The 25,795-nt window shown below is 29.9% G+C and overlaps 2 protein-coding genes across 3 annotated transcripts; one reads left to right on the top strand and one right to left on the bottom strand.

Moving 5' to 3' along the window:
* Positions 1-3: 3 nt before the first annotated feature.
* Positions 4-16,105, bottom strand: LOC107444339 (intraflagellar transport protein 22 homolog). Of its 2 annotated transcripts, XM_087159058.1 has the most exons (6): positions 15,929-16,102; positions 11,961-12,043; positions 10,633-10,722; positions 5,988-6,086; positions 2,138-2,238; positions 4-284 (listed from the first exon to the last, which is right to left on the bottom strand). In XM_087159058.1, the coding sequence occupies exons 1-6, from the start codon at positions 15,965-15,967 to the stop codon at positions 127-129; spliced, it is 570 nt and encodes a 189-aa protein (XP_087015184.1). In that variant the 5' UTR covers positions 15,968-16,102; the 3' UTR covers positions 4-126. The 2 variants fall into 2 exon arrangements, with proteins under 2 accessions (XP_087015184.1, XP_087015185.1); XM_087159059.1 differs by lacking the exon at positions 10,633-10,722 and having other exon boundaries at positions 15,929-16,105.
* Positions 16,106-16,162: 57 nt separating this feature from the next.
* On the top strand, positions 16,163-18,241 carry GatB (glutamyl-tRNA(Gln) amidotransferase subunit B, mitochondrial). The gene has a single exon (XM_071178131.2). It carries the CDS (start codon positions 16,519-16,521, stop codon positions 18,091-18,093), a length of 1,575 nt encoding a protein of 524 aa, XP_071034232.2. The 5' UTR covers positions 16,163-16,518; the 3' UTR covers positions 18,094-18,241.
* The last annotated feature ends 7,554 nt before the right edge of the window (positions 18,242-25,795 follow it).

Here is a 25,795-nt window from a genome sequence, read left to right as displayed (position 1 = left end):
CTTCAGTTGGAAATTTTATTTAATACTCGATTTTCAAGAAGAAGAAAAAAAATTGTATTTGTAACTTTCAAAATGCATTTCAAAACAAGGATTCCTATATACAAAGCAGCAAATTGTTATATGTCTTTAGTGTTGTTGGTTGAGGATGCTAAGCTCTTCCTGGTCTCGTCTCTCACTGATGTTGCTGAGGAGTCTCTGCAGGAAGCTGTTGAACTCTCGGCGAAGGGAGTTTCCATTCTCCTCGATGTTCGTCTGCACCCACGTGATCCTTGAGAAGAGACTAGCTGCAAAACACACCAGAGGAAGAGTTAGTTCATGCTTTTTAAAAAAGAATCAATGGAAAAAAAAGCAATTTGCGCATCAGTTAACTTTTGTAGCGGGGGTCTCCAACCGTTTGTAAATGAAGAGATTTATTTTCAAGAAGTAACGGTGTAAAGTCAGCATCCAATATAAATAAATAAAACTCGCAAGAAACTTTCCGCAAAAGAAAATTCTAGGCTTCTTAAACCCCACTAACAACCAAGTTGGGTTTTCAAAATAATGTTTTTTGCAGGATTTTGGGGGCGTTGAGTTTGATAATTTTCGAAGCATCTTTTGGAAATATACCATACGTGCATTTTCAGATTTTTGATCAGAAATGTATTTCTATAGGTATTGGATCTTTTTGAAACAATACATACTAATACTAAGTGACGTAAAAACAACAGAATAAACTTTTAATTTTTTTGTTATTGTTTTAATTGAAAATTTTTAATGTCCCTCAAATGAGAGACAAGGAAGTAGAAGTCGCTGTGACATTAACGTAAACCTTATAATTGTTTTTGCAATTTTCGCACTTTATATCGTCGGTTTTACTCGGAGTTTAAACCCTGAGTAAAATCGTACACACCTATTTAAACCCGCGCCGTGCTGGTGTTGTAGAATTTCGAAAACACGTTTTCATTTATAGTGAAAGTCGTGTTATTTGATCACGTATTTTTATAAGTGGAGTTGTTTTAAGATTATGAAGAGTCTATGCAAGCTAAAAGCTAAGTATATTTGGTTGGCAGAATGTAGTATCTACTTGTACCATGTGACTCTTCGGCATTCCATGATTTACATGCTGAGGTGAGGTACGTTTGAAAATTTGTCCGTTGAGTTTTAAATATTAATAATTTTAAAATAGCTTGGTACAACCATCTAGTGTGTTAAATAAGAAGTGAAGAAAAGTTCCAGACACAAAAAATAAATATCTTTATAACTTTTTGATGCGTTACTTTTGAACACTCAAGCCAGTAAATTTCACGGGCACGAGAAATAAGAGACGAAAGCTCACCTCGTGAGTTTGACGGAAGTGAAATACGAGAAACATTCTCTTTCTAAATACATTCATTATTTCAAAAATCAATTTAGAACATGGAAACTTGGATAAATAACTTTTTTTTTTCAATTTTACGATGATTAATATTATTTTTAATGGCGAATAATTGTAAGCTTTTGGGAAACAGTAATTATACTTTCATTCACAGCATAAACTATCACTTGAGCAACTGTTATGCTGTTACTTTCATTATCCTTTCCTAGCACATAATGAGTACCATTTTCTTCTCCAATTAAACTATTTTCAGCCTGAGTCAGCTCAACTAACTTTATCTTCATTTCATCATGTTTAAATGGCGTGAATATAAATTTTGATGAGTAATTCTTAAATAGCGATAATAAGAATCAAGATGTGAAATTTTTAAATGGCATGATGTTAAATTTCGTCGTCATGTGTGATTTTTAATTTGCGAAAAGACGAGCTGCGGTGTATGAATTTTAATTCATGTGAATACGAATCACGATGTGTGATTTACAAATATCGAGAAGATGAATCTATAAAAATGAAAAAGGCATCGGCGATGGGAGGGTAAGAACTCAAGCGTATTTCGTATTTTAGAATGCTATTAAAAGGAAGAAAAAGGGTATTTTGTCAAGTTTTCTGGATTTTTAGACATCAATCCATGACCCACTGTCAAGGCATTTGTTAACAGCAAAAATTATAGGTTTTTTCTAACTTTTAAAGTGTACCCTAAACTTAGATTAAATTATAACTAATGTAGATTTCACTGTAGGATCATAAGTTTGATTCAAAAATAAGATGGTGAAGAATACTCACAAAGTTCTGAAGAACGTGTGTCATGTGTATTGGGTTTTCTGTGACAGAACACAATACATTGACTATCTTTTAATCCTTGAGTTTGAACAAAATTTGCATACCTGCAAAAGAAACGGATTGTCATTATTAGAATACTAGAGGGCTATGACACACCCTTTGGAACCCAAAATAATATTAGATAACATCAAAAAATCTAACATTATTTAGTATATCTTAAGGTCTGGTTTCTTAGGACAAGCGCCTTATCTGGGCATCAGCGGGAGGTCAACGTCACGCTGACGCCAACAAAATACTGGTTTGTTAGCTCAAGGCCTGGTTTCTTAGAACTAGCGCCTTATCTGGGCGTCAGCGGAAAGTTGACGTAGATCTGACGCCAAAAAAATACTTTTTTGTTAGCTCAGCGTGAGCAGTCGGTCCAACGCAGACATTATCTCTCATTGCGCATTCGTTAATAACGTAAACAAGTATTTATTTTGAATTTGCATTGATTTTGTTATTGTCGACCAGTGTTTTAGAGAACAAATAATGACTTTGTCCAAGAAAAAACACATTATAGCTGAGCTAAATGAAGAGTGCTATGTTTAATGAAGAAGCTATGTTTAGTGTCAAACTCAAAATCTTGTCTGATTTCAATGTGCAACAGGATGTTGTCCGCCATTGCTTCTGTGGTTAACGTCACGTTGTAATCCAACTGCAGTTGAGTTGGACGATAATTGTAGTTCAAGATGAGCGTTCGATGACGTATACTATCAAACTCACAAATGGACCAATCAGAGGTTAACGCTGATTTCCAGCTGACGGCGTCCTGTCCTAAGAAACCAGGCCTTTAGTTCTCGAATATTAGAACGATACAAACTATTATTATCCATCATTCGCCGTAATATTATTTTTCATTGATCTTGATGCTACAGAATATTAGATTTTCTGTTATTATCTTGTGTATTTTTAGAATAAGTAAGAAGTAGATTTGGATGGCAGTACAATAATTTTACGATAAAAGTTTACTTCATTTCCTAGATTGTTAACATAAGTAGTGCTAGTAAAACATAAAATACGCATTATTTACTTTGTTAGCAATACAAAAATCTGCATTCTACGACAATCCATTCGAGCGGGATGAGCGAAAAACGAAATGGAACTTTCTGATTGGTTAAGCGTTCACCATTGTTTCAAATTTAACTATAGGCAATTCGATTTTTCAAATATTTTAAAGATATCATGAGGGATATTTGCTTGCTCATCTATTTAATAAATAAAAGTTTATTGCACGTATTTTAATATTTAATTATATTTTATTCACTATGTCAAATAAATTCAATGAACAGCATTAATGATTAGCATTCATGAATTACGTCAACAAATTAATCTTTTTAAAGTTATCTGATATCACGTGTTTATTTTGCTTATATCTAATAAAATGTGTTTCTATAAAAGTAAATGATTAAAAATCAACGGTAGTTAAAATGAAAAAAAAAAATAGCTATATATTCAAAAGCAAAATTAATGGAAAAGTGGTACTAATTCGCTTAGGAGATACGTAAAAAATCGCCATACTATTACTGACGCCAATGATTCTTAATTAATTTAGGTGATATATGCGTATTGAAATAAAAGATATCAGCTATGCACTAAAAGGGTAAAAATTAAGGAGTAAAGGTACATAACCGTTTAGAGGAGTCGTAGGAAATTGCTATACTATTATTGACGACAATGATACTTAATTAATGTTGAAAATATGTATTAAGTGAAATAAATAAAAAATAAACTATCTACTTTAAAGCAAAGTTAATGGAGAAAAGATACTTTTTCGTTTTGAGAATATTATTATTCTTCACATTATTATTGAAACCAATGCTTAATTAATATTTGTAATATGTATTAATTGAAATAAAAAATATAATAAGTTATGCGCTAAAAAGCAAAATTAGAGGAAAAAAGGTTAATGTGAAGTTTGTTATACGCAGATGATGCTTCATTCATTTTGGTAATAACTACTACTGGTAATATGGTATTTGATGCTGTTTTAATAAGAATTCTACAATAGTTTTTTTGTAGTTTCAGAAAATATTTTTCCAGAGGTAGCAAAAAGAATGTAATAATATTTTAGAATTAAAAGAACTTTTCCATCACTACTTATAAGTAGTATTTAAACAGTAAACATAGGTAAGATAGAGAAGTGGTAATGTCATTAACAAGTCCTTAACAAGGAGTTTGCTGCCATAGATGTATTTCACACAAAACTCAAATGTTGAAGGGTTATACAATAAGCATAAAATATACTAATACAGATATAAAGTATGTATTATATTGATATATTTGGTGATTATTAAAACTGTACCAATACAAAGCAGTTTTATTACCGATACTGTTAAAATCAGTGTCCTACGCACTCCTGAAAGGGATACGTTCTGAAGAAAATAACTTGATAGAGGTGAGTTTTGACTATCATGAGTTGACCGCAAGCAATATCATGCCAAGTGATGATGATGCTCGTGTCTAAATACAGTTAATCTCTATTCTGATGGGATGAACAGCAAAACCCGTGTTTTTCTTAATATAATAACGTAAAGCCACCAGGAAGAGCAAAAAATAATAATAAATATTTTAAAATTATTTTAATTAAATTATTTAATATTTTAAAATTATTTTATTTAAAATTATTTTAGCTTTATTAATTGAAAATGTAAGTGGAGAAACCAGGTAAATGACATTTTTAGAGAGCTTATAATCAGCTATAATATAAGAGGAAAAAGAGAAGTCTCTGAAATATTTTATTACCGATTTATTATAAAGCGGAACTAATTATTCTTCATCTTACTTTATTTACCAATGCCTAATTTGGAAATAAAAATCATGTACACATACTAAACACTTATGTGAATTAGCTACGTTAAGATTTAAGTGAAAGCAAAAACAATTTTGTTACATTAAATCTACCTATATTGATGTAACCACTTCATGTTATTTTCACTGATCATAAATACCCCTAAAATGTCACTTACTTGGTTCCTCCCCTAAACTCTCCAATTGTGTCTGTATATGCCTTTTAGTTTTGGGCATGATTTTGTAGTGTAGTTCAGTACTGATTAATTGATTTTTTGTTTTATTTTGTTCATCTCGTATGAAGAACGGGTATTCAGCTAGTACTAAATGAAATCATATTATTGAATACTGCTACCATCCATTTTCCTCCCTCATACTCCAAATTCTATTTTGTGTCCAGTAATTTTCATGAATGAAATTTTAAAATTTAACTAAGAAATAATACTTGAGTAGCTTAGCTTTTCAAAACTTTTTCCCCCCATTTCATTATACAAATAGATTTCTCATATATATTACATCATTAATAATTTTCAAGATCAGGAATATAAATAGTCGTAAAAAAGGGTATATTTATTTAAAGAAAGTCAGTTTTCGTGTCTGATTTCGTAACTTAAAGTATTGTAGTAAGTAAGAAAAGGTAAGTAAAAACACTAATTCATTAATCTGCCTTCACCATTGATTGCATTAAATTGTTAATCTTTTAAATCGTTAATCTTTTAAACCGTTAATCTTTAGTTCTAGTGAGTGGAGAGCCAATTATTAGATCAAAAGCTATTCAAGATTTCAAAATGTACCTTTTTTTTTTATTGCCCGCGACAAAAAAAAATCTGATCATTGCTCATAATTAATGTTACATCTAAAAGAGATATTAAACTAGGAAATTGCTTGCGTCTATAACATATAATTCATTAGCTACGCCTATGTCAAACTTAAGAGAAGAACACACAGTTTCGAACTCAAATCAAGTGAAGTTTTGACCGAAAGAACAGAAATGAATGGGAAAATAGGTCAGGCAGTAAACACTTACCACATATCCATTTCTTTTCTTATGTTCGAGAAGTCACTACTGTACACAAATATGATACCGCTGGCCTCTTTCATGAGAGCGGGCCAACAATTTTCAAACCTGGAATAAGTCATCTTCTTTTTATTTGTTTTATTAAAAAAAAAACTATCAACACACTTAATTATAATAATTTCACAAGTTTCCGAGAGAAAATGAATCGGAGTCATTCGAAAAACCAACAAGGCATATAGGATGTACTGTAACCCTCCTGCCTACTATAAAAATTACTTCTCTCTCTCTCTCTCTCTCTCTCTCTCTCTCTCTATATATATATATATATATATATATATATATATATATATATATATATATATATATATATATATATATATATATATATACACACAAATTAACATGAAAAACATGAATAAAATAAAAATAAAAAACTAAATGGTAGAGAAACAAGAATGGTAAAGGCAAATAGTCGTTGTCAAGACACATCTAATTGCCATAAATAATGCGATATTTCTGAATAAAGAATAATTATCCTAAGATAAAAATTATTCTTTATATGTGTCGATATCGCAAAAACCTAATGTTGTAAAAAAATCATGAAATAAAAGAAAAATGTAAAAGGAAATCAAACTTACCGGCGTGAATTAAAACGCGGTTTAGGTTTAAAAGTACAATATCGCGTAGTAACAAAAATCGCGAAGATGTAAAAAATTGCTTATAGCTTGAATCGAATATAATAAAATTAAAAAAACATTTGATCGAAGAAGAAGAAAAAAAATGTTTAGGTAAAATATTAGTGCTGCCATCTATGAGAAACAATTAGTAAAAAGGTAATAAAATTGAAATAATAATAAAAATGTTTAACGGATTGAATAAATTAGCAGTCTTTAAAAAAAAAAAAAATCATTAAAAGGGAAATTAATTTAAAAGTCAGTCTGTCAGGATAGAAAGCCGTTTATAGACTTATCCTTCATTCATAAAAACTAACATAATTTTACAGAATACACATATCCATCTTTCATAGGGTGACTTATTTAAAAATCAGAGCCTGCATACAGGAATAGAAAACCGTTTATAGGTTTTATTCTTCATTCATACAACCTTACATAATTTTAAAGTATACACGTATCACCTGCATTCATTTGGGGTGGTTCTTTACGAACCAGAGCCCATTCCACTTATACAAAAATAAAAATAATTAAATAAATAAATAAACTGTTTATTATACTGGACAATTAAAATTAAATTAATTTTAAGAGGCTACAAATATTAAAAAGTAACTAAAAAATATTTAACTAATCCAGTATAAAAGGTCATACATCCAAACTATTCCGTCCAGTGGCTTTAGGAATAGTTTATCATAGTTAGTTCCTACCTTGAAAAAATCAGAGCTTATTCTTAAAACAGAAAAATTAAATAAAAATTAAAAATTAATGTACCAAGTTTTTTAAGATTTTTTTAAAATAGAAATTAAGAAATGAACTAGGAAAATGGCTATTAATTAAATCGTTTTTATATATATCAGTATCTAATAAAAACTCGTTATAGTTAGAATTATTCCTGTAAAATCTATGAATTTGATTGGCAATAATATTAGAAAAAACCTTATTGGCTAAGTTAGAGTTGAAATCTATGCATTTTTTAACTGGAAATTTAAATTCATTTCTTTTGTCAAAAAGTTTAAATGTAATATTTTTATCTGCATTAATATTAAAAGTCAAATCTAAAAAATTTGCTGAAGAATTACTATTATTTGTTTTATTAAGAATTAATTCATTTGGATAAATATGTTTTGCTAGAATATCGAAATCATTAAAATTAATAACTAATAGATCATCAATGAATCTGAGAAAGAGAGAATCAATTGGAAGATTAACATGTGATTTTACAAATCTATATTCTTGTAGAAAAAGAAAAATATTGCAGATGTTAGTACTGAAATTATTTCCCATGGGAATACCATTAATTTGTTGAAAAAGGTGGTCATTGAAAAGAATATAATTGTTGTTAAGGTTAATATGTACTAGAAAGTTCCAGTTATCTTCATTAATAATATCACTGAGATTAAACATGCTATGAATTTGAAGAAGGTCATCATGAATTTTATTAGTTGGAAGGGAAGGGAAGTATAGAGGTTATATATATATATATATATATATATATATATATATATATATATATATATATATATATATATATATATATATATATATATATATATATATATATATATATATATATATATATATATATATATATATATATATATATATATATATATATGTATATATATATAAAGGAAGTAACCTTTCCGGTCAGGGTCTTGGCCATTTGGACTATCATTTTACAAGAAAGCAACGCAGATGGTTGCAATATCTCCCCTGACATAATCATTCGAAAAAGGAAAATTCCACTACCTCGATTCGTTTTGACTAATGGCGTCATAAAGACTTGAAGGAATCTTCTTAATGAGTATAATTCCAAGAATTCATTAACTTCAGAAAATAATATTTTAATCAGAATTCTGTGTATAAAAACGATTTTTACGTCCAAAATATAATCTATTTTAAGCTATGAAAAGACTCGTATGAGACATTTGACGAATCACTGGTAGAAGCCAGTTAATAAAGGTGCGTTTAACAACAGATATCTTTCAGTCTTTTGTTGCTCTCTTCGCGCGGTCAACTTCCGCACAATGTAATGTATGGGATTGGGGAGAGGTAGTGAGAGAAGTGATCTATTTACGTTCACGTACGCATGTTCTTAAGAAATTACGAATACTCACGACACATTATCCTGCAATCTACTTTTTAAAAAAAAAGCGAATGCGCGCATGAGAGGATAAAAAAAAAGATCTGAAGCAATCCAAAACAAAATAGATTCCTCTAATCGCACTTGTTCACTCACTATGGAGCATGCTTACGTGAACGAGCTGGATTAAGCATAAAATGGCTCTCACTATTGCTAAATCTTGACTTCACACCATCCATACTTTGCAGATCATTACTGTAAGGACTGCAGTTGTAACAAAATTTTAGGGGAAGTACCTCCCTCATAAAACAACAAAACGCAAGGATTATGAAACTGTGTTTGATCCTTCTCTTAATCAAGAAACCTAATTTCGCATGCACAAATACAAAATCAATGTAAGTAAGTGATTAAAAATCAAAGCAGAATGATCATTTATTGAGGCTAAAATACGATGGAATTGAGATACCCTGTTGGGTTACCTCTAGCACGAATGCAAAATGCAATATGGCATTCGCGCATTGAGGCATATAAATCCCTTACGATGTCCTTCGGCATATCATTCCACAGTTCTGTAAACGCGCCTCTAGTTCGGCTAAACTCGGATCATGTTCAACTTGCCGTCCTAAGTGATCCAAGATATACTCTATCAGTGACAATTCTGGGGATCTTGCAGGACAGGGAAGGTTGGTAATGTAGCGAAGTATTGTCCTGTTGAATGAGGGCCCCTGCGACCCCTGCTATGAGAGACTACGCATGTGGCTGAAGAAGAACGTACCTTTGGGCTGTCACGGTTCTGTGGATCAATATTGGGGTGATCGTGTCTCCTATGTGATGGTAACCTATATCATCACACCAGCTGTAAGAACAGTGTGCTGCTGTACAGCAAAGGCAGGATTGATACTATCCCATCATTGCCTCTGTTCGGAGTGGTGACGCGCTTGAAGGGATTGCAGAATGGTATCAGGTCGTCTTTAGCGACGAATTCAAATTCAATTTGGATAGTGATGATAATTGCGTACGCGTGGGGAGGTCCCGTGGTGAATGGCTCAATCCTGCCAACACAGTACAGCGACAAACCGTTCCTACAAGTGGTGTGATAGTATGGGTTGCCATCGCTTACGACACACGATCACCTCTAACATTGATCCATGACACTATGATAGCCCAGTAGTACGTACCTGACATCCTTCAGCAACACGTGTTGTCCCTCCTAGTAGGGCTTCCAGGAGAAATTTTACAACTGGATAATGCTCCGGCACGCACAGCAAAGGCATCACAGGACTGCTTTGTCCATATTACAACCTTCCCTAGATTGCAAGATCCCCAGAATTGTCACTGATGGCGCATATCTTTGACCACTTAGGGCAGAAAGTTGAAGATCATCTGAGTTTAACAGAATTGGATCTAGATGCTTTAAGATATCATCAGGGGCTAGTATGCATCAATGCCCGACCGTAACGCATCAGACATTTGCGCTAGAAGTAACCCAACAAGGTACTGAAACCTAAATTCATTCGTATTTTTGTCTACAATAAATGATCATACTGCTTTGATTTTTTAATCACTTACTTCTATCGTATTGTTTCACTTGGCATTTAACAATTGATAATTCCCAAACTAATAATCGTATCCAGGATACTTCCTGCACATTTTTCTTCGTTCTAGTGAGATATAAATAAGTGAGTCGAAAAAGGAAACCGATTGATCCCAACATAAACAAATCATTTAATGAGGGAATCACTCTGCAAACAAACAGACAACACAACAGTTTTTTTCGTGAAAAACGACAAGTATTTTTTTTTTAATTCAATGTCAAAGTATCCCTTATGATTTATTATTGCACACACATTGCATCAATTTTTGCCATGCAAGCAAAGAAAATCAGGAAACTGAAACAAACTTAGTGTCTCCACTGCAGTCCCATAATTCAACTTCAGCTTTTCCAATTCTTCCATTGATGTTTAAATTGTCACTTTCAAATTCAAGAATTCTGAAAGCAAACAACGATTATACTGTTTGTTTATTATAATTTAAGATTAAAAAAAAGGGGGGGGGGATGTGTTACAAAGAAAATTCCTCATTTTAATTCTAATGCTTATAATAATCATAGAGGTATAAATTTCAATCTTAATCAAATAACTCTTTTTATTATTAGAGGTCAAATGACAGCGCCTGGAACAGTGTTCTCAAGGGGTACGTGGGACGATTTACTTTTTTTTAAATAACATTTACAAGCAATGATCATTGATTTTCCTGGTGGAAGTAGGTTTACATGCATGGCGGCATAGATAAAAACATTAGAATAAATCAAAATATTTTTAGATGCCCGTAAACAGTGTTGAATTTTTTGGTTTTATACGCTACTTTTTTATGAAATAATATTTTACAGCAATTTTCTCACAATACGTTCCTAAAGTCTTAAATAGTACCACAATAAGTTACAGAAAATATAATTATTGTTTTTTAGCATATTAAAATCGAACAGTTGAAGTAAAAATCATACAACAAGATGAAGAATTTCTTAATATTTAAATCTTTGATAAATTAATTTAGTTGTAAAAAGAAAATATAAAAGATTTCTTTGCACGCTTTGAATTTATTACTACATTTTTACTAATTCTCGTTTGCAAAGATGGAATTAAACTTTCAGACTAGTTTAATGCACAAGTTTTAAATGCAAGTTTCATCTATACAAACAGAACTTATTGTCATTTTATCCGCAATTCTGATCTCTTTAAGACTAACTTTCACTGCTAGAAGGCAAGGCAAGTTTCAGTTGCTTTCTGACCACCACAAGCTGAATTTAATCAAAATATAGAGAAATTATCATCGCAAAAAATTTTGAGCACTTCTCGGCAAGCTGAAGTAATCAAATGTTCTGTGCCTGAAGTAATCAAATGTTCTGCGCCATATTGTTAAAAAATAGAACATATTGTCAATCGAAATTTTCACTACTCTCTGATTAGCTATAATGCATATCAAACTGCGCCTAATGCCGATACAGGTTACAATTCTTTCGTTAATGAAAGCTTTTGAGAATCAGAATTTTATAAACAAAGTAACAGACAGATAAGTAAAAAAAAGAAATAAATAAAATTAAAACTTACAAACTACGCAAATTCATAATTAGCTGTAGCGCAAAACTAGTATCACAAAAATACAAAAACAATAAATAATCAAACCGTTGATTTTTAACTTGATTATTCGAGAAATAGTCTCTATTACTACCTGACTCCTTGTGTGGGAGAATATTCATTGGATATAGTTTCTGTAGCATCAGCAAGAAAATTTGATATCACAGTTTTTCCACACTGAAAGAAAATTGATTATGTACTTCTTCTCCAGTAACATCTATCTATCTATATTATATTCATATTACATTAGCCTTTTACATTTATTATTATTTTCTCAATATTTAGAGTGCTCATTCTGGATATTTACAATGAAATTGGAAAAAAAAAAAGCCTTTGAAAAATAAAAAGAGCGAATCTCTAAGCAGAATCACTTTTCGAAGCTAATGCTATAGTTGCATTGTTCAGTCTTGCTTGGACCAGTTTTCAGTTTTGCTTTTCTTTTCTTTAAATCACTAATGTTATCTTAATAATATTTTTTTTAAAAACTGAACTATCTAAAACAATGGCATCCGCTAAACGAATGAGAAAATTCGATTTTCAATGTCTTTCTCGTCTTTCGCTTTTTAAATGTAGGGTCGAGGGCTAAAATGCATCCTTTAACTGTTTAACTCATTGTCCAAATTTTAGGATGGCAGCACAAACGGTTCAGGAGTTATATAAGAGAGGCGCATCACAGACGGACACACAAAATTATTATTATAATTATTAATATGGAAGACAACCGGTAAATGTAATATATTACTCATTTTAAGCATTTTATTTGGTTATTATTAATAAAAATCGCGGATAAAATCTGCTTCCTTTAAATTTCCTACCACACATCTACAGAAAACTTTTGTTGATAGCGAATGTTCTTTACATAAAAAGGGTTTGAATTATTCCAGTAGTGTTCATAGTTGGTGTGATTTGTTAATTTGTTTAAAAATTATTATCGGTTATATTTGTTGGAAAAAAATACCATACGGGCCGCCGGAATACAACAACAGAGTTAAAATTTGAAATGCTGAAAATAAAAACCAGATTTGTTTATGAACTCAACAGTAAGTTTTTTTTTTTTCGAAATTCATATTCGTTTGAAAGTTTTTGAAATTTGAAGTGCTTTTTTTGTGAATTTTTCCCACTCTTTTTGCTATATGTTACACTTTGCTTCGCTGCTCAAACCATATAAGACTTAGAAATCCGTCCGTTGAAATGCAACTACAAAGTTGAAATTTAATGTGCTGATATGACCATTTTATATTATAGTTTTAATGAGAGTTTTTTGAGAAATTCCCCGTTGTTCGAAAGTTATTGTCAATTTAAGTGCTTTTTCGCGATTTTTTTCAGCCTTTTTTGCGTTAAAAATTGACTCTTAGTTATCTATTGTAGTAGAAAATTTATTTTTCCCTCACCACGAGATCTTTATTTTGTCATTTTTTTATAAACTCGCGCTTGAGTCAATATCAGTAAAAAGTAAAAATGATTATTTTTCTAATCCAGGTAATTATATATTTCATTATGATTAACAAGCGTCTAAAGAGAAACGACAATTTAGCTTCCTTTCTTCTCCTCATCCCAATGCTCAATAACATCATAATATAACGACGTTATTGTTGACGCCGGACATTAAGGTAGAGTGGGTTCGATTGTTCCTGTTTTCCAGTGGCGCCATCTATGGCCGAAAATTCGACTTCTGAAACACCCATTTATAGGGCGGATCCATTCATACAGATCGCAATTTTGATCTGAACCAGAGAACGATCAATTTCCAATTCAATACCCCCCAGAGGCATAATTTGTTATGGAATCATGGAGGACTTTGTGACCTGAGAGATTTAACGCGCACCAGTCACCCTTTACTACACGAGGAGTTTTCGGCCGGCTGGATTCGAACTCCCGTTCTCACGAACGTGAGTCCAGTGCCCTTCCAATCAGGCATAATATAACGATTGATGCGCAAATAAATTTTTTTATCAGATCTGTTATAGATAGTTATTATAAGGTTGTCTTAAGTATAAAATGTTGAAGTTAATTTTACTAGTAATTAATCATATAATTATGCCTTTCGAAGTAGGCCTGATATTATGTCTGTGACTCTCAAATTATCAAAGTACTTTGTAAATAAAATTTATATATTTTAATGATCTTTCTATTCAATTGTTGCGACACTTATCTAGAAAGTCCAGCAGTTTTTTTTTCGACTTTTATAATCCTGTTCAGAATTCATGGTTTTGTTTACATAGCTGTTTGAATCGGAAAAAAATTGTCTAGAAAGGATTCGTATACTTTTTTTAGCGATAATATTTTAGTTAAAACTTACATTTATTTCTAATATTTTTTTGAAAAGTGATATGATTAAAAATTGAAGTAAAGAACATTATTGTGTTCATAATGAAGAAATGTGTCGAGAGAATTATAACAGTCTTTCTGATTAATGAAAATATATGTTTATCGAATGCTGCTATTCATATTAATCATTGTTTATTATTTTTAATAATCAGATTAATCAATAAATTGAGTGCCATAGCCCGGCATACCCAACACTGATGTTTTTTTAAGTTAAGTGCCACTGCCTAGAATATATTTGCTTGGTATACCCTATATTGATGTTTTTAAGGTTAACTGACACTTTCTGGAATACATTTGCCCCGTATACCCCATACTGAAGTTTTTTTAAGATTAATTGTCACTAACTGGTATGACATACATTGAGGTTTTTGTAAAGTTAAATGCCAAATGCCTGGAATACATTTGCCCGGTATACTCTATACTGATGTATTTTTTTAAGGTTAAGTGCCCCTTTCCAGTATAGGCTGTTCTCAGTATAACCAAACCATAATATGTTTCAACACATTCATCAGTGTCTTTCAATGTTGTTTAAAATTTTCTCTCACATTGCAATTCACATTGAAAGCATCACAAGTATGAAAATTTTTAATTTAGTTTAATTTGGTGTTGCAATATTAATAATACTAGAATGTTTCTTAATGGTGTGTTTTTGAAAATTTTGATCTGCAGAAAATTGCTTTTCACAGGCAGAACAATAAGTGTTCATAGTTGAATTGTCTATGTTGGAAATTAAACATCACTAACTATGAACACTAGTAACAAGAAACAATAAATATAACAAAAAATTAACTAACTTCAAAATAAAAACAACAATAAAAAATAACAAAAATATAACAAAAAATTTAAAAACAATAGAACCACAATATTGGTAACTAATTTGTTTATTGTACTATTAATTTTTTTTCCCTTCCAAATCTCCCAGAGTTCAATGCGCACATCTATCATTAACATCATATTATGCTGTCATTGAGGATGAGTAGTAAAAGAGAAGCTAGATTGTCTTTTCCTTGTAGATGCTAGCTAATTAACATATAAATAAAATATTCTAACATGAAGTTGAAATAGTTGTATATTTTGAAACCAAAATTTTCAGTGTTTTTGTGAAAAATAGTGACATTTCAGAAGAAATAAACAATGTTGAATGAAAACCAATTAGGGGAGTTGGGGAACACAGCAAAGAGCCTCCTACTGTAAAAAAAACCACCGAAACTTTATAATTTCCTGTTTTTGGAAATAATTCGATGTATTTTAAAAATAACACAAGAATTTATTTTTCTTCAGTCATAAGATGCAAAAAAATATAATTTTACTGAGATTAAATTTTCCTTCAGATAATGAGATGAGAAAAATTTTAGTGCCTTTTATAACAGTGAGAATCATTCACAATGCCTTAAAAATTATGTAAAACAGCTTCGATGACAACAACGGTAGTAACTTTCTTTTTTTCATTAAAAATAGAATTGATAAAATGATTTAAGTCACTCGTGATAAGCGTTTAGTGAGGTAATGAATATTATTCTCATTTGTTTGCATATTAACAACAAATTGTGGCTCAATTACTGTGACCTTTCGTGTTCAATGGACGAATTCCTTTTAGAAGTCAAGTAACTGCATAGTTTTAGTTATTAAACGGCCTTGTTTGACTTTATTGCAAATGCTAAGAAATTCTTTGAACTTTACAATCACAAAAATGCTATACTTATACAATAAAATAATGAAAAGGGGAACTAATACCTCACATGGACCAACAACTAATAGCTTCACTTTGTACATTTTGATACTTTTTATTAACACATTTCAATGACAACAGTTTCTAACAATCACGATGATCACGATATTTACAAAAGTCTATGTATCTTTCATGGAGATACGACTTGTTGTCATGGAAACACATTGTTAAGTGTTGCCAACATTTTATAAATAAAGCGTTTGTAAATGATTGGTGGAGTTGGCTTAGTCATTAAAGAACCTTTTAATACACTTTGCATGACAAGTTGGGCAGAAATAGCTAAACAAAACGTAAATACACTCATTTATTTACATGAACCGACTCGGTTGAATCGCCGATAGTTTTCTCATAGAACTCTTCACATTGCTCTACAAAAAATCTCCGGTTCAGCATTTCAAATAAAAAAATTTTAATGTTATCTGCTATTTTTTGATGGTAAAAATACTTGGCATATTATGTTTTAATTGGACAGGTTTTCAACTCTTCATTTCCCGGACATTTCTGAGCCCTGTTTGATGCGAGTTATTGTTCTGCTCTTATTGCATATTGAAGAGGTTGTTTATGATTACATCATATAGAAAAATATCCAGTCAACATGAAATTAGCAGCAATCAATCAAAAGTTTGGGCAATACTATCCTAAAATATTTCGAAGATTTTGCTCTCAATTGTCAGGGACTGCTGAAAACGACTTGTGGAAAAGCGTCGTCGGACTTGAAGTTCATGCACAAATTAATTCTAAATCCAAATTATTTTCGAGTTCGCAGTCAGTTTTTGGATCGGCAACCAACACAGAGGTTTCTTACTTTGATGCTGCCTTACCAGGTACTCTGCCTGTCTTAAACAAATATTGCATTGAAGCAGCCATTAAAACTGCATTGGCTCTTGACTGTAAAATTAGCACACTTTCCTCATTCGATAGGAAGCATTACTTTTATCCTGATTTGCCTGCTGGTTATCAAATAACCCAACAATTCAACCCTGTCGCTAGTAATGGAAAAATAAGTTTTATAGTTTATGACAAAGAGCAGAGTGATCCTCATGAAAAAATATCTTGTTTGAAGCAGTTACAGTTGGAACAAGATAGCGGTCGAACTTTCCATGTCAAAGGAGAAAAAAGTTTTGTGGATCTCAACCGAGCGGGTATCGGACTGATGGAGCTTGTTTTTCAACCAGACCTGAGCAATGGAAAGGAAGCAGCTGCTTTAGTGAAAGAGTTGATTCTAATTTTAAAGCGAATTGACACATGCTCTTGCGAAATGGAAGAGGGTACTTTACGGGTAGATGCCAACATATCTGTCCACAGACCTGGGGAACCTTTAGGCGTTCGAACTGAAGTGAAAAACTTAAACAGTTTAAAGTACGTTGCTCGTGCCATCGATTTCGAAATCGACCGCCAAATAAAATTGCTCAGAAAAGGTGATTTGGTTGTGAATGAGACACGAGCCTACGATACCCAAAATAAAGTGACTGTGTTTATGCGGGATAAGGAAGTGCTGCAGGACTATCGTTTTATGCCTGAACCAAATTTACCACCAATATGTTTAGAGGCAACTCAATCAGATAAAACAGCTATGAGTATAAATGATTTTAAAGACCAAATGCCAGTTTTACCCCACGAAGAGCGTATTACTTTAATGAGTGTCTATAAACTCTCGCTAAAACATGCAGATAAACTAGTAAATCACGAAGGAGCCAAAGATAAATTTGAAGCAATAGCTAGTTTTTTATCTGAACCAGATGCAATTTGTGAATTTCTCTTTGATATACTCTATGCACTGCTGAATGTGAGGCAACTGTCGTTCAAAAGTTGCCCTCTAACTGCGAAACAGTTGGTTGAAATTGTGAACCTTCTGAAGACGAGAACTATAACCGAAGCGACTGCTGTTGACGTCCTCGAGATGCTGTTCGAAGGAGACCAGAGAACGGCGAGTGATATCGTGAGAGACTTCAACTGGTATCAGATCAATGATGAAAAACAATTAGAAGCATACTGCCATCGTGTGATGGCTGCTCGACCCAAAATGGTTAAGAAGTACAAGAATTCCGGAAAGCAAAGATACATGACATCATTGCTCACACTTCTGTATGAAATTACTAATAATAGGGCTCCTTACAAAGAATCTGAAAAAATGTTTAAACAACTTATCATGAAGAATGAACAAAAGTAATTTATTGTCCATTATTATTTTAAAAGTAATATCAAATTAAAGAGCTTAGTAAATTTTTAAAAAAAAGTTGTATAATGTATATAGCTGTATCTACAAAAAATCTTTTTCTGTTGAACTTGGTAGAATAAATTATTGTTCTTTGCTTGTAGCTGAATGTTCTTAGATGTGTTTTAATAATTGATATTCAAAAATAAAACCTTGTCATGGAAAATAAAGTGTGAGATGGAGGTTAAGCTCAATATATGTATACATAGAAACATTTCACTAGGCTGTTTAAAAAAACAGTTGCAGAGTGGCGGCACAATAGCATCCAGTACTTTTCTGTAGCATTATCATGTGCAGCTTTGCATAAAGTTTAAATCCACAAAAAAAAATATATATATATATATATTTTATGTTTTTACTTATTTTTTTCATTATCTTTAATATGGGCTGGGAAAAAAATTGGTTCTGCCTGTGTTTAATGCTCAACATCTGTTAAAGGGAAACCATATAGTATATCCTCAAATAATTTATAATACAAAAATATTGCTAAGTCATCAATATAAGCACAAATAGCTAAAAAATGGGTTTTTTCAATTTTAGTAAATACCACATAATTAATTGCAAGTTGGTTGAGACCAATCTTTTTCAGTTTATTTTATATGCCTATACTATCAAAGTGCGGTAGACCATATATGCAGCAATGTAATTTGCTATTTTTGTTCTTACCATACTCTTCTTCATAACCAGTTTGAACGTCCTCGGTTTCAGTTCTCCATACAGTTTCTTCAATATCTTCATATAAACAGGCTGTTTTAAGTTTTTTTTCTTTCAAAATAAGACAAAAATCAAGTTTTGTAGATAATGCTATAATAATCTCAATGATTTAATGTTTACATCAGGTGAATATGATTCTGAATAATTTATATTTTTTACTTGATTATATACTTTAAAATTTTTTTGTCATTTACAATTTAAATTGTATGCACCTATTTACCCTTTATTATTTAGTACAAAATTTGATCAAAAACCTTATTCATTGAAAAAAGTTAATTTCTTAAAAAAGTTAAGTTTTTCCATTCCAAATATTTATTGCTTCATAATTTATTGGGATGCATAAGCATTTCATGGCACAATTCATTTATAGTAGTTATTTTAAATCCTTTCTGGATGTTTCAAAATGAAAATCGTATTCGTCTTTCTGCAAATCAGTTGTTTCTGGTGATAATTTATCCAACTGTGCGGAGGGGGAATTTGAGTTTCAATTAACGGATATGATTCGTTAAACTAGGTCAAATTCTCAATATTTCAATCATAGGATTCATTTCTGTTTGTTGAAAATGTAATTCCTTTAATCAGTTCATCAAACTTAATTGATCTCTCCTCTATTATGAACTTTTTAGCACTATAAATCTTATATGCGCGTTTATATCGAGAATAACTGACAAATATTCCTCGCTTACCAAAATCAGTTGAAACTTGTTTATTTTTGAAATAGCAGTTTATGCCAATATGATTTGGCTTCTTGGAGATAAAACACAAATTAGGCAAGTTTTTATTTCATTTTATTATTTGGAATGCTTCACTTCTTGTAAACATGCTTAAAACATTTGTAACACGCATTCTTCTTCTCTGAGTATTTCGAGAACTTCGTCCAGATCCTTTTCTATCTGTGTTTTTAGGATTTCTCTAATTTTTGTAAATTTTCCTTTCATTCCTCGTATTGTACAGTAAACAAACTTCCATTTGAAATTTCTAGTCTTAGACTGGCATATTTTGTCGAAAGCCCACGAGTTAAAATGATGTCTCATTTTCTGATTCTTTCATTTCTATGTTTTATCCTGCAGTGGACTGATCATTAAGACACTATTCCCAGCAGATCACCAATGTCAAATATCGCTGGCTGCGGTCAATGCCAGATGGCATCTTTAAAAGAAAAACCGTCATAGCATCATTTAATACTACATTTTTTTTAAAAATTTTATATAATTATTCAGTAATTTGTTCATGGAAATTCAGAGATTTTTAAATAATGAAGGATTATTTTAAGCTTTGTTTCATAGGTCATAATTAACTTCTGAAACAAAGATTGATGATTATCCTTAAAGATGAAACATGTTTTAAAAAAATATTTCGAAAAACTTTTTAATCTTACCAATACTCTATAATTCATGATCTTAGATTTCTAAATACAGACATGATGATATTTTAGCTACAATTTAGTTTTTTTTAAAGTGATTTTCTAGTTTTTAACATGACTTTTTCATTACGCTAGCTGTATCACATATCCCATTCAAAATTACATCCCAAAATTCTATTTAAAATACAATTGTTCAAACACAGTTTTCAAAATTATTAAGAGATTTGTATCTCTATCTGTTGTTTCACTGTAAGTCTCTGTTCACAGTTAAGTCTGTAAGAAAACTCATTTCCAATTATCCACCTGCCCGTTCATCACGAGAAATTGATCTTATCAAATCATTTTATACAGCACACAGCCTAGTTTTGACCAAGAGAGAAGTAAGGTGGCATGTCTCTACATAGATTATAGTTAATTTCTACCAATTAAATATGGTATATATATCTTTTACTTTATCATTTATTTACTTCATAAAAAGGTAAAGCTAAGCAAAATACTAATAATTAATAAAATAACAATACACCATACGTAGCAAATAAATCTTTTTTTATTATTTATTTCACTTCAAAAATTACATTTCATATCTCCACCAATGTGTATAACTATAAATGTATATAAGAATTATAAATTAATAAAACTATAACAATAGTAGGACTCTGATAAATTATTTATATTTGCACACTGTAAGCAAATCCTTGTTACAACAATACTTTGATGATCTCAGGAAAAATGTTATATTGAGGAATGATATAGATTAAAGGGATTTAGTTGTTTTACTGTACACATTAAAGGGAAATATTTTATCAAAATACCCAACTTTGAAAATTCAGGTTTGCATAGTTATAGTATATATGAATTCGTTAGTGGGTTTTATCAGGATTTAGAGTAAATGGAATGTAAATCTTCAAGACAACGTTCTTTCCAGGTAAGATAGCCCACAAATATTCAGATTTTATTTCATTTAGTTTCAAAATTAAAAAAACAATCTTTCTTATTTGGGTATTTAAGAAAAGGAAAATCGCTACTTGGTTAGAAAACAGAATTGGTATAAAAAATTGTTTTACAGGAGTTTATTGCTTCTATAAAATATCCTTATATTAAAAGAAGAGTGATTCAACATGAATCTACCTGTGACCACTAAATGTTGTAGTGACAAGAATTTACAACATGTATGCTTTAAAAAATGATATAGGAGCAAAGAAATATAATAAATTAATAGATATCTCTGATTATGCACATTATTTACAAATATAACATTATTTACAAGCAGAGGTTGGTCTAGTAGTAATAAGAACTTATCTGAGCAAAAGTTTGACTAGAGTGAACTGAATAAAAATACATGCAACCAGAGATAAACAAGAGCTGCTCAGTACATATCACAAATGATATGCTGCATGTACAAAAGTCAAAGCACCAAAAGCTTTTATTCTTCTGAAAACATAAATTAAAATCCCTTATTCCCATGGCACACAGCTGCTTTTCATAATAAGAATATCATACCAAATGAAACCTTTCTCTCTCTCTACTTTTACACATTAAGGGAGATGAGCACTGTGAGTGAAAAGAGGTGTTTTTTTCTGATTACTCTAAAGTGCTAATGTTTGGGCTTGATTTATCAAAATGAATGTTTACATGAAACACTTAAAAAAGATTTTTAAATCAGTGATGTTATTTTTTTTTTCAGAGTTGTGGTCGTAGGTATAATTTAAATTATCTGAAACACACACAGAAATAAATTTCAATAATAATGCCCTTTTGGTTAATATGCAAAGAAATTGTATTGTTTAAAAATTTAAATAATTTCTATCAAATATAGATGGCAAAGATCAGCCCAAAATTATTTCATGTAGAAAAAGCTGGATTTAACTACAAGTTTAAGCCTTTATAAATAAGATGGGTGAAAAATATTAACCTAAAAATGTTGTTTTTAGGCATTTGAGAATAATAATTTCAGGCAAGTTTGAATCACTAAAATATATGCTGTATCTGTATAATTTGAAGTTCATCTTATGCAAAGAAATTACTTAAAAAAAGTAATCAAAACAAATTGTGAACAAAATATATAATTGTCACTGTGTACTTATAATAAATATATAAGTGTCACTGTCACATTGTAAAATAACAATAATTAAATATTTAAAAAAAGGTGTATTTCTTGGTAATGGAAGTATATTTAATATTTGTTAAATCAGATCTGCATTATCATAATCAGAGTTTTGCTAAAGATTTGTTAAATTAGCAATCAATCAAGTATCCCAAAATACAATTCAATTTAGAGTTTATGAAATTTTCAAATTTTTTTATTACTTCTGTACATAATAATTAGGAAGTTTTCAAAGTACACTTTTTAATGAAAAAAAAATAATAAATTTGCTATATATTTATATTTTTCAAGTTTTCAAAGTACACTTTTTAATGAAAAAAATTATAAATTTGCCATATATTTTTATTTTATAGATACTATCAAGGTTGTATAAGTGTATTTCTTGTATAATTGTATTTCTTAAAAAGAATGTTACCAAATATAGCTAATGCACAGGGCTGTTAAAACCTCAAGCATACCCCCAGAAGACCATAATAAGTGTCATAAATAGTTGTAAAAAAACAAAGATAAAATATTTAAAAGGATAAAAACGCTGTAAATAATAAAAATAAAATTGATATTTGTCATTAATCAATGCATATATTTCACCATCAATAAATATGATTAAAAAATTTTATATTTTTCTCATCAAAATTTATAATAATAATTCTTAAAACTAAAATATTAAAAAAAAAAAAAAAATCTTGAAACTAAAATATTAAAAAAAATTTTTTTGATTTTTTAAAAAAATTATATGAAATTAGTTTTCTTCTGTAACAAAAAATCGTAAGGGCCACTGATGCTGCTATGGTCGCCCAACTTCACATTAAATTTTTTCTTTCTGTGCAAAAATTATAAAACTTAAAATTACGAATGAATTGTAGAAAAAATGTACAGTGAGTATGATGGAATAAAAAAATTTCTTTCGATAAGCAGTTCAAGAATTATTAATTTTTAAACTTGACAAGAAAAAAATATACTTTGCACACTGCACTACAGGCCACAGAAATGCAACTACAGAGTTGAAATTTAGCATGCTGAAAGGGCCATTTTTGTTAATGAACTTAACATAGAGTTTTTATTGGAAATTCCAATAATTTTGAAAGTTATTGCAATTTAAAGTTCTATTTTTGCAAAATTTTCGTAACTTTTTTTTTTGCTTTGCTGCACAACATCTATAAGACTTAAAAACTTTAAAATTACAAAAGTATGTAAACAAAGTACAGAGAGTACGAGGGAATAAAAAAATTTAAGATTTGACAATTGGTTTGAGAATTATTAACTGTTAAACTTGTAGTGAAAAAATACCATGATTCTTCAATCTAGATCCTTCTGAAATGAAACTACCGAGTTAAAATTTATGTACTGAAAGAGCCATTTTTATTAATGAGTTTATTAAAATATTTTGTTTCAAAATTTCAATTTGTTTGAAAGTTATTGCAAATTTTTATTTATAATTTTTTTGCTTTAAATATTTACAACGACCTATGGTTTTGTAGAGAATGTATTCCCCTCTAATGAGGTTTTTATTTTATAAGCTCACACTTAAGTAGATGTAAATTAAAAGTAGCAAAATAGAGAAAGAGATTACATATTGCCAAATAATTGAAATTTTTTGAAATAAAAATTATTAATTAAAAGCGATAAAAAAATTCATTAATTAAAATGTTGTAAGTCTCATCAACGAGTAAAATTACTTCTCTTTTATTTCTTCTTATTGATTCACAATCTGTATTCCTAAGTTTACATTTTTTTCCAAGTATAGATGATTATTTTTCAAATCTGTCAATTGAAAACAAATTATTTAGGTTTCTTTTTCTTGTGGAAAATATGGATGTTTGGAAGAAAACAATGATGAATGAGAAGCAATTTGAGTTGGTGAACAGGAGGCAGAGCATCCTAGTTTTCTTCCCTTTCTTTTTAAAGATGTACAAGAAAATAAATCAATTTCCATCAGCTACACCGTCATTTTAACACACTCGTTAATACCATCAAACAATCAATATCTATTTTGTTTAATTCTTACAACTTCAAAGAAATTTAAGCATTTTAAAACAAGATCTAAAATACTTAAAATTTAAAAAAAAAACTGAATATTATACAAATAGTAATTTATATCATGTTTTTACAGTACAAATTTTATCCATATTTCCTTCTCTCTTTATAGTAGAATCTTAGATTTTGCATAGTTCGGTGATTGTCTTAAGAGATTTTATTTTGATAAGAGAGTGATACTCAGCAAATGTTTAGCCTGCTGAGGGTCATATAGTGTTTTACCTGCAGAAACAAAATTTTAACTTGGAAAAAAAAATCTTTTAAGCAAACATTATTGCAGAAAAAAACAATGTTATGTTTGTTCATAAGATACGATATTTCATATTAAACCTTTTGAATCAGTAGTAAATATTGTTTTCATTTGGTAGAAAAAGTTTCATTACAGAAATATTCAATTTGATATACGAGTATTTTAGATAAAAAGCAGAACAAATTTTCTGTACTACTGTAGTCTGATGACAATTAAACATAGATGACTTTTAATTCAATTGCAATAAAGATGGGGAATATTTTATGACAAAAAAATAGACAAATTTACTATAGTTTCTATGAATAAGTGCATAGCTTTCAAGAGCTTAGTTTCTATTGAACGTCTTTTATCCAAAATGCTTGAAGTACTTTTTTATAAAATCCTCGTATCTCAAATAAAATTCACAAAAAATAAGAAATTTTCAGTTTAAAAAAAAAGTAAAATATATCTGGTTTAGGTATATAAAACTGCTAAGGAAAGCAAAAATAAAATGAATATAAAAAATAGTAACTAAATATAGAAATAATAAATAAATTATAATTATAAATAAATTTGCTTATTAGCTATACAAACTAAAAAAATCTTATAAGATCTTTTTGACTTCTATTAGAACATAAGGTTGATTTAGGAGGTTTTAGATAAATATAAGATACTTATTGTAAAAATGCTATGACATCTAATTCACACAATGGAGAAATAGTTAAAATTAATCCAAAGTAGAATTCTATTTAAAAGTAACACAGTATCTATAACACAGAACCAGTTCAATGCACTGCTAATGCTTAAAATAGTTTCTGTGTATAAAGAAATGGTTCGAATTCTATAAAGTGGAGATATTTCAGCTTTTCCTCTTATGTAAAGAATTGATTTAGTGTTTACTTGTGAAAAAAAATCATTTTACAAATTTGACAGTAAAATTAACTTGAATGTGTATATAAATTTCAAGCTAAACTGTTCAGGTACAATGTTGAGGAAATATTTTGATGACACAACAACATGCCTAAAAATTATGCATGCTGCAAATTTTATGACTTTTTTGTCATATTCTTTAGACATTAAAAAATAAACTTTAAAACTTTTACTTTTTGTAATAGATATATTACTTCAATTAAAATACATAATTGCACCATTAAACTGCTTGAAAAAAAATTATCATTGACAACTTCACACTACCACATTACACTTCTGACTT

This window comes from Parasteatoda tepidariorum, chromosome 3, assembly GCF_982258835.1.
Source record: "Parasteatoda tepidariorum strain Cologne lab strain chromosome 3, Ptep-v5.0, whole genome shotgun sequence".
Taxonomy (NCBI): Eukaryota; Metazoa; Arthropoda; class Arachnida; order Araneae; family Theridiidae; genus Parasteatoda; species Parasteatoda tepidariorum.
Note: the sequence above shows the minus strand (reverse complement) of the source record. Positions and strands in the feature narration are given on the sequence as shown.

What these genes read in the sequence shown, in the direction of transcription:
- LOC107444339 (XM_087159058.1), bottom strand. Translation starts at nt 15,967, where the DNA reads ATGTACAAAGTGAAGCTATTAGTTGTTGGTCCATGTGAG. An exon ending in TCTCCCACACAAGGAGTCAG is followed by an intron (nt 10,723 to 11,960) that starts GTAGTAATAGAG and finishes GTTTGCTTTCAG; the next exon opens with AATTCTTGAATTTGAAAGTG. An exon ending in CACACGTTCTTCAGAACTTT is followed by an intron (nt 285 to 2,137) that starts GTGAGTATTCTT and finishes TGTGTTTTGCAG; the next exon opens with CTAGTCTCTTCTCAAGGATC.
- GatB (XM_071178131.2), top strand. Translation starts at nt 16,519, where the DNA reads ATGAAATTAGCAGCAATCAATCAAAAGTTTGGGCAATACTATCCTAAA.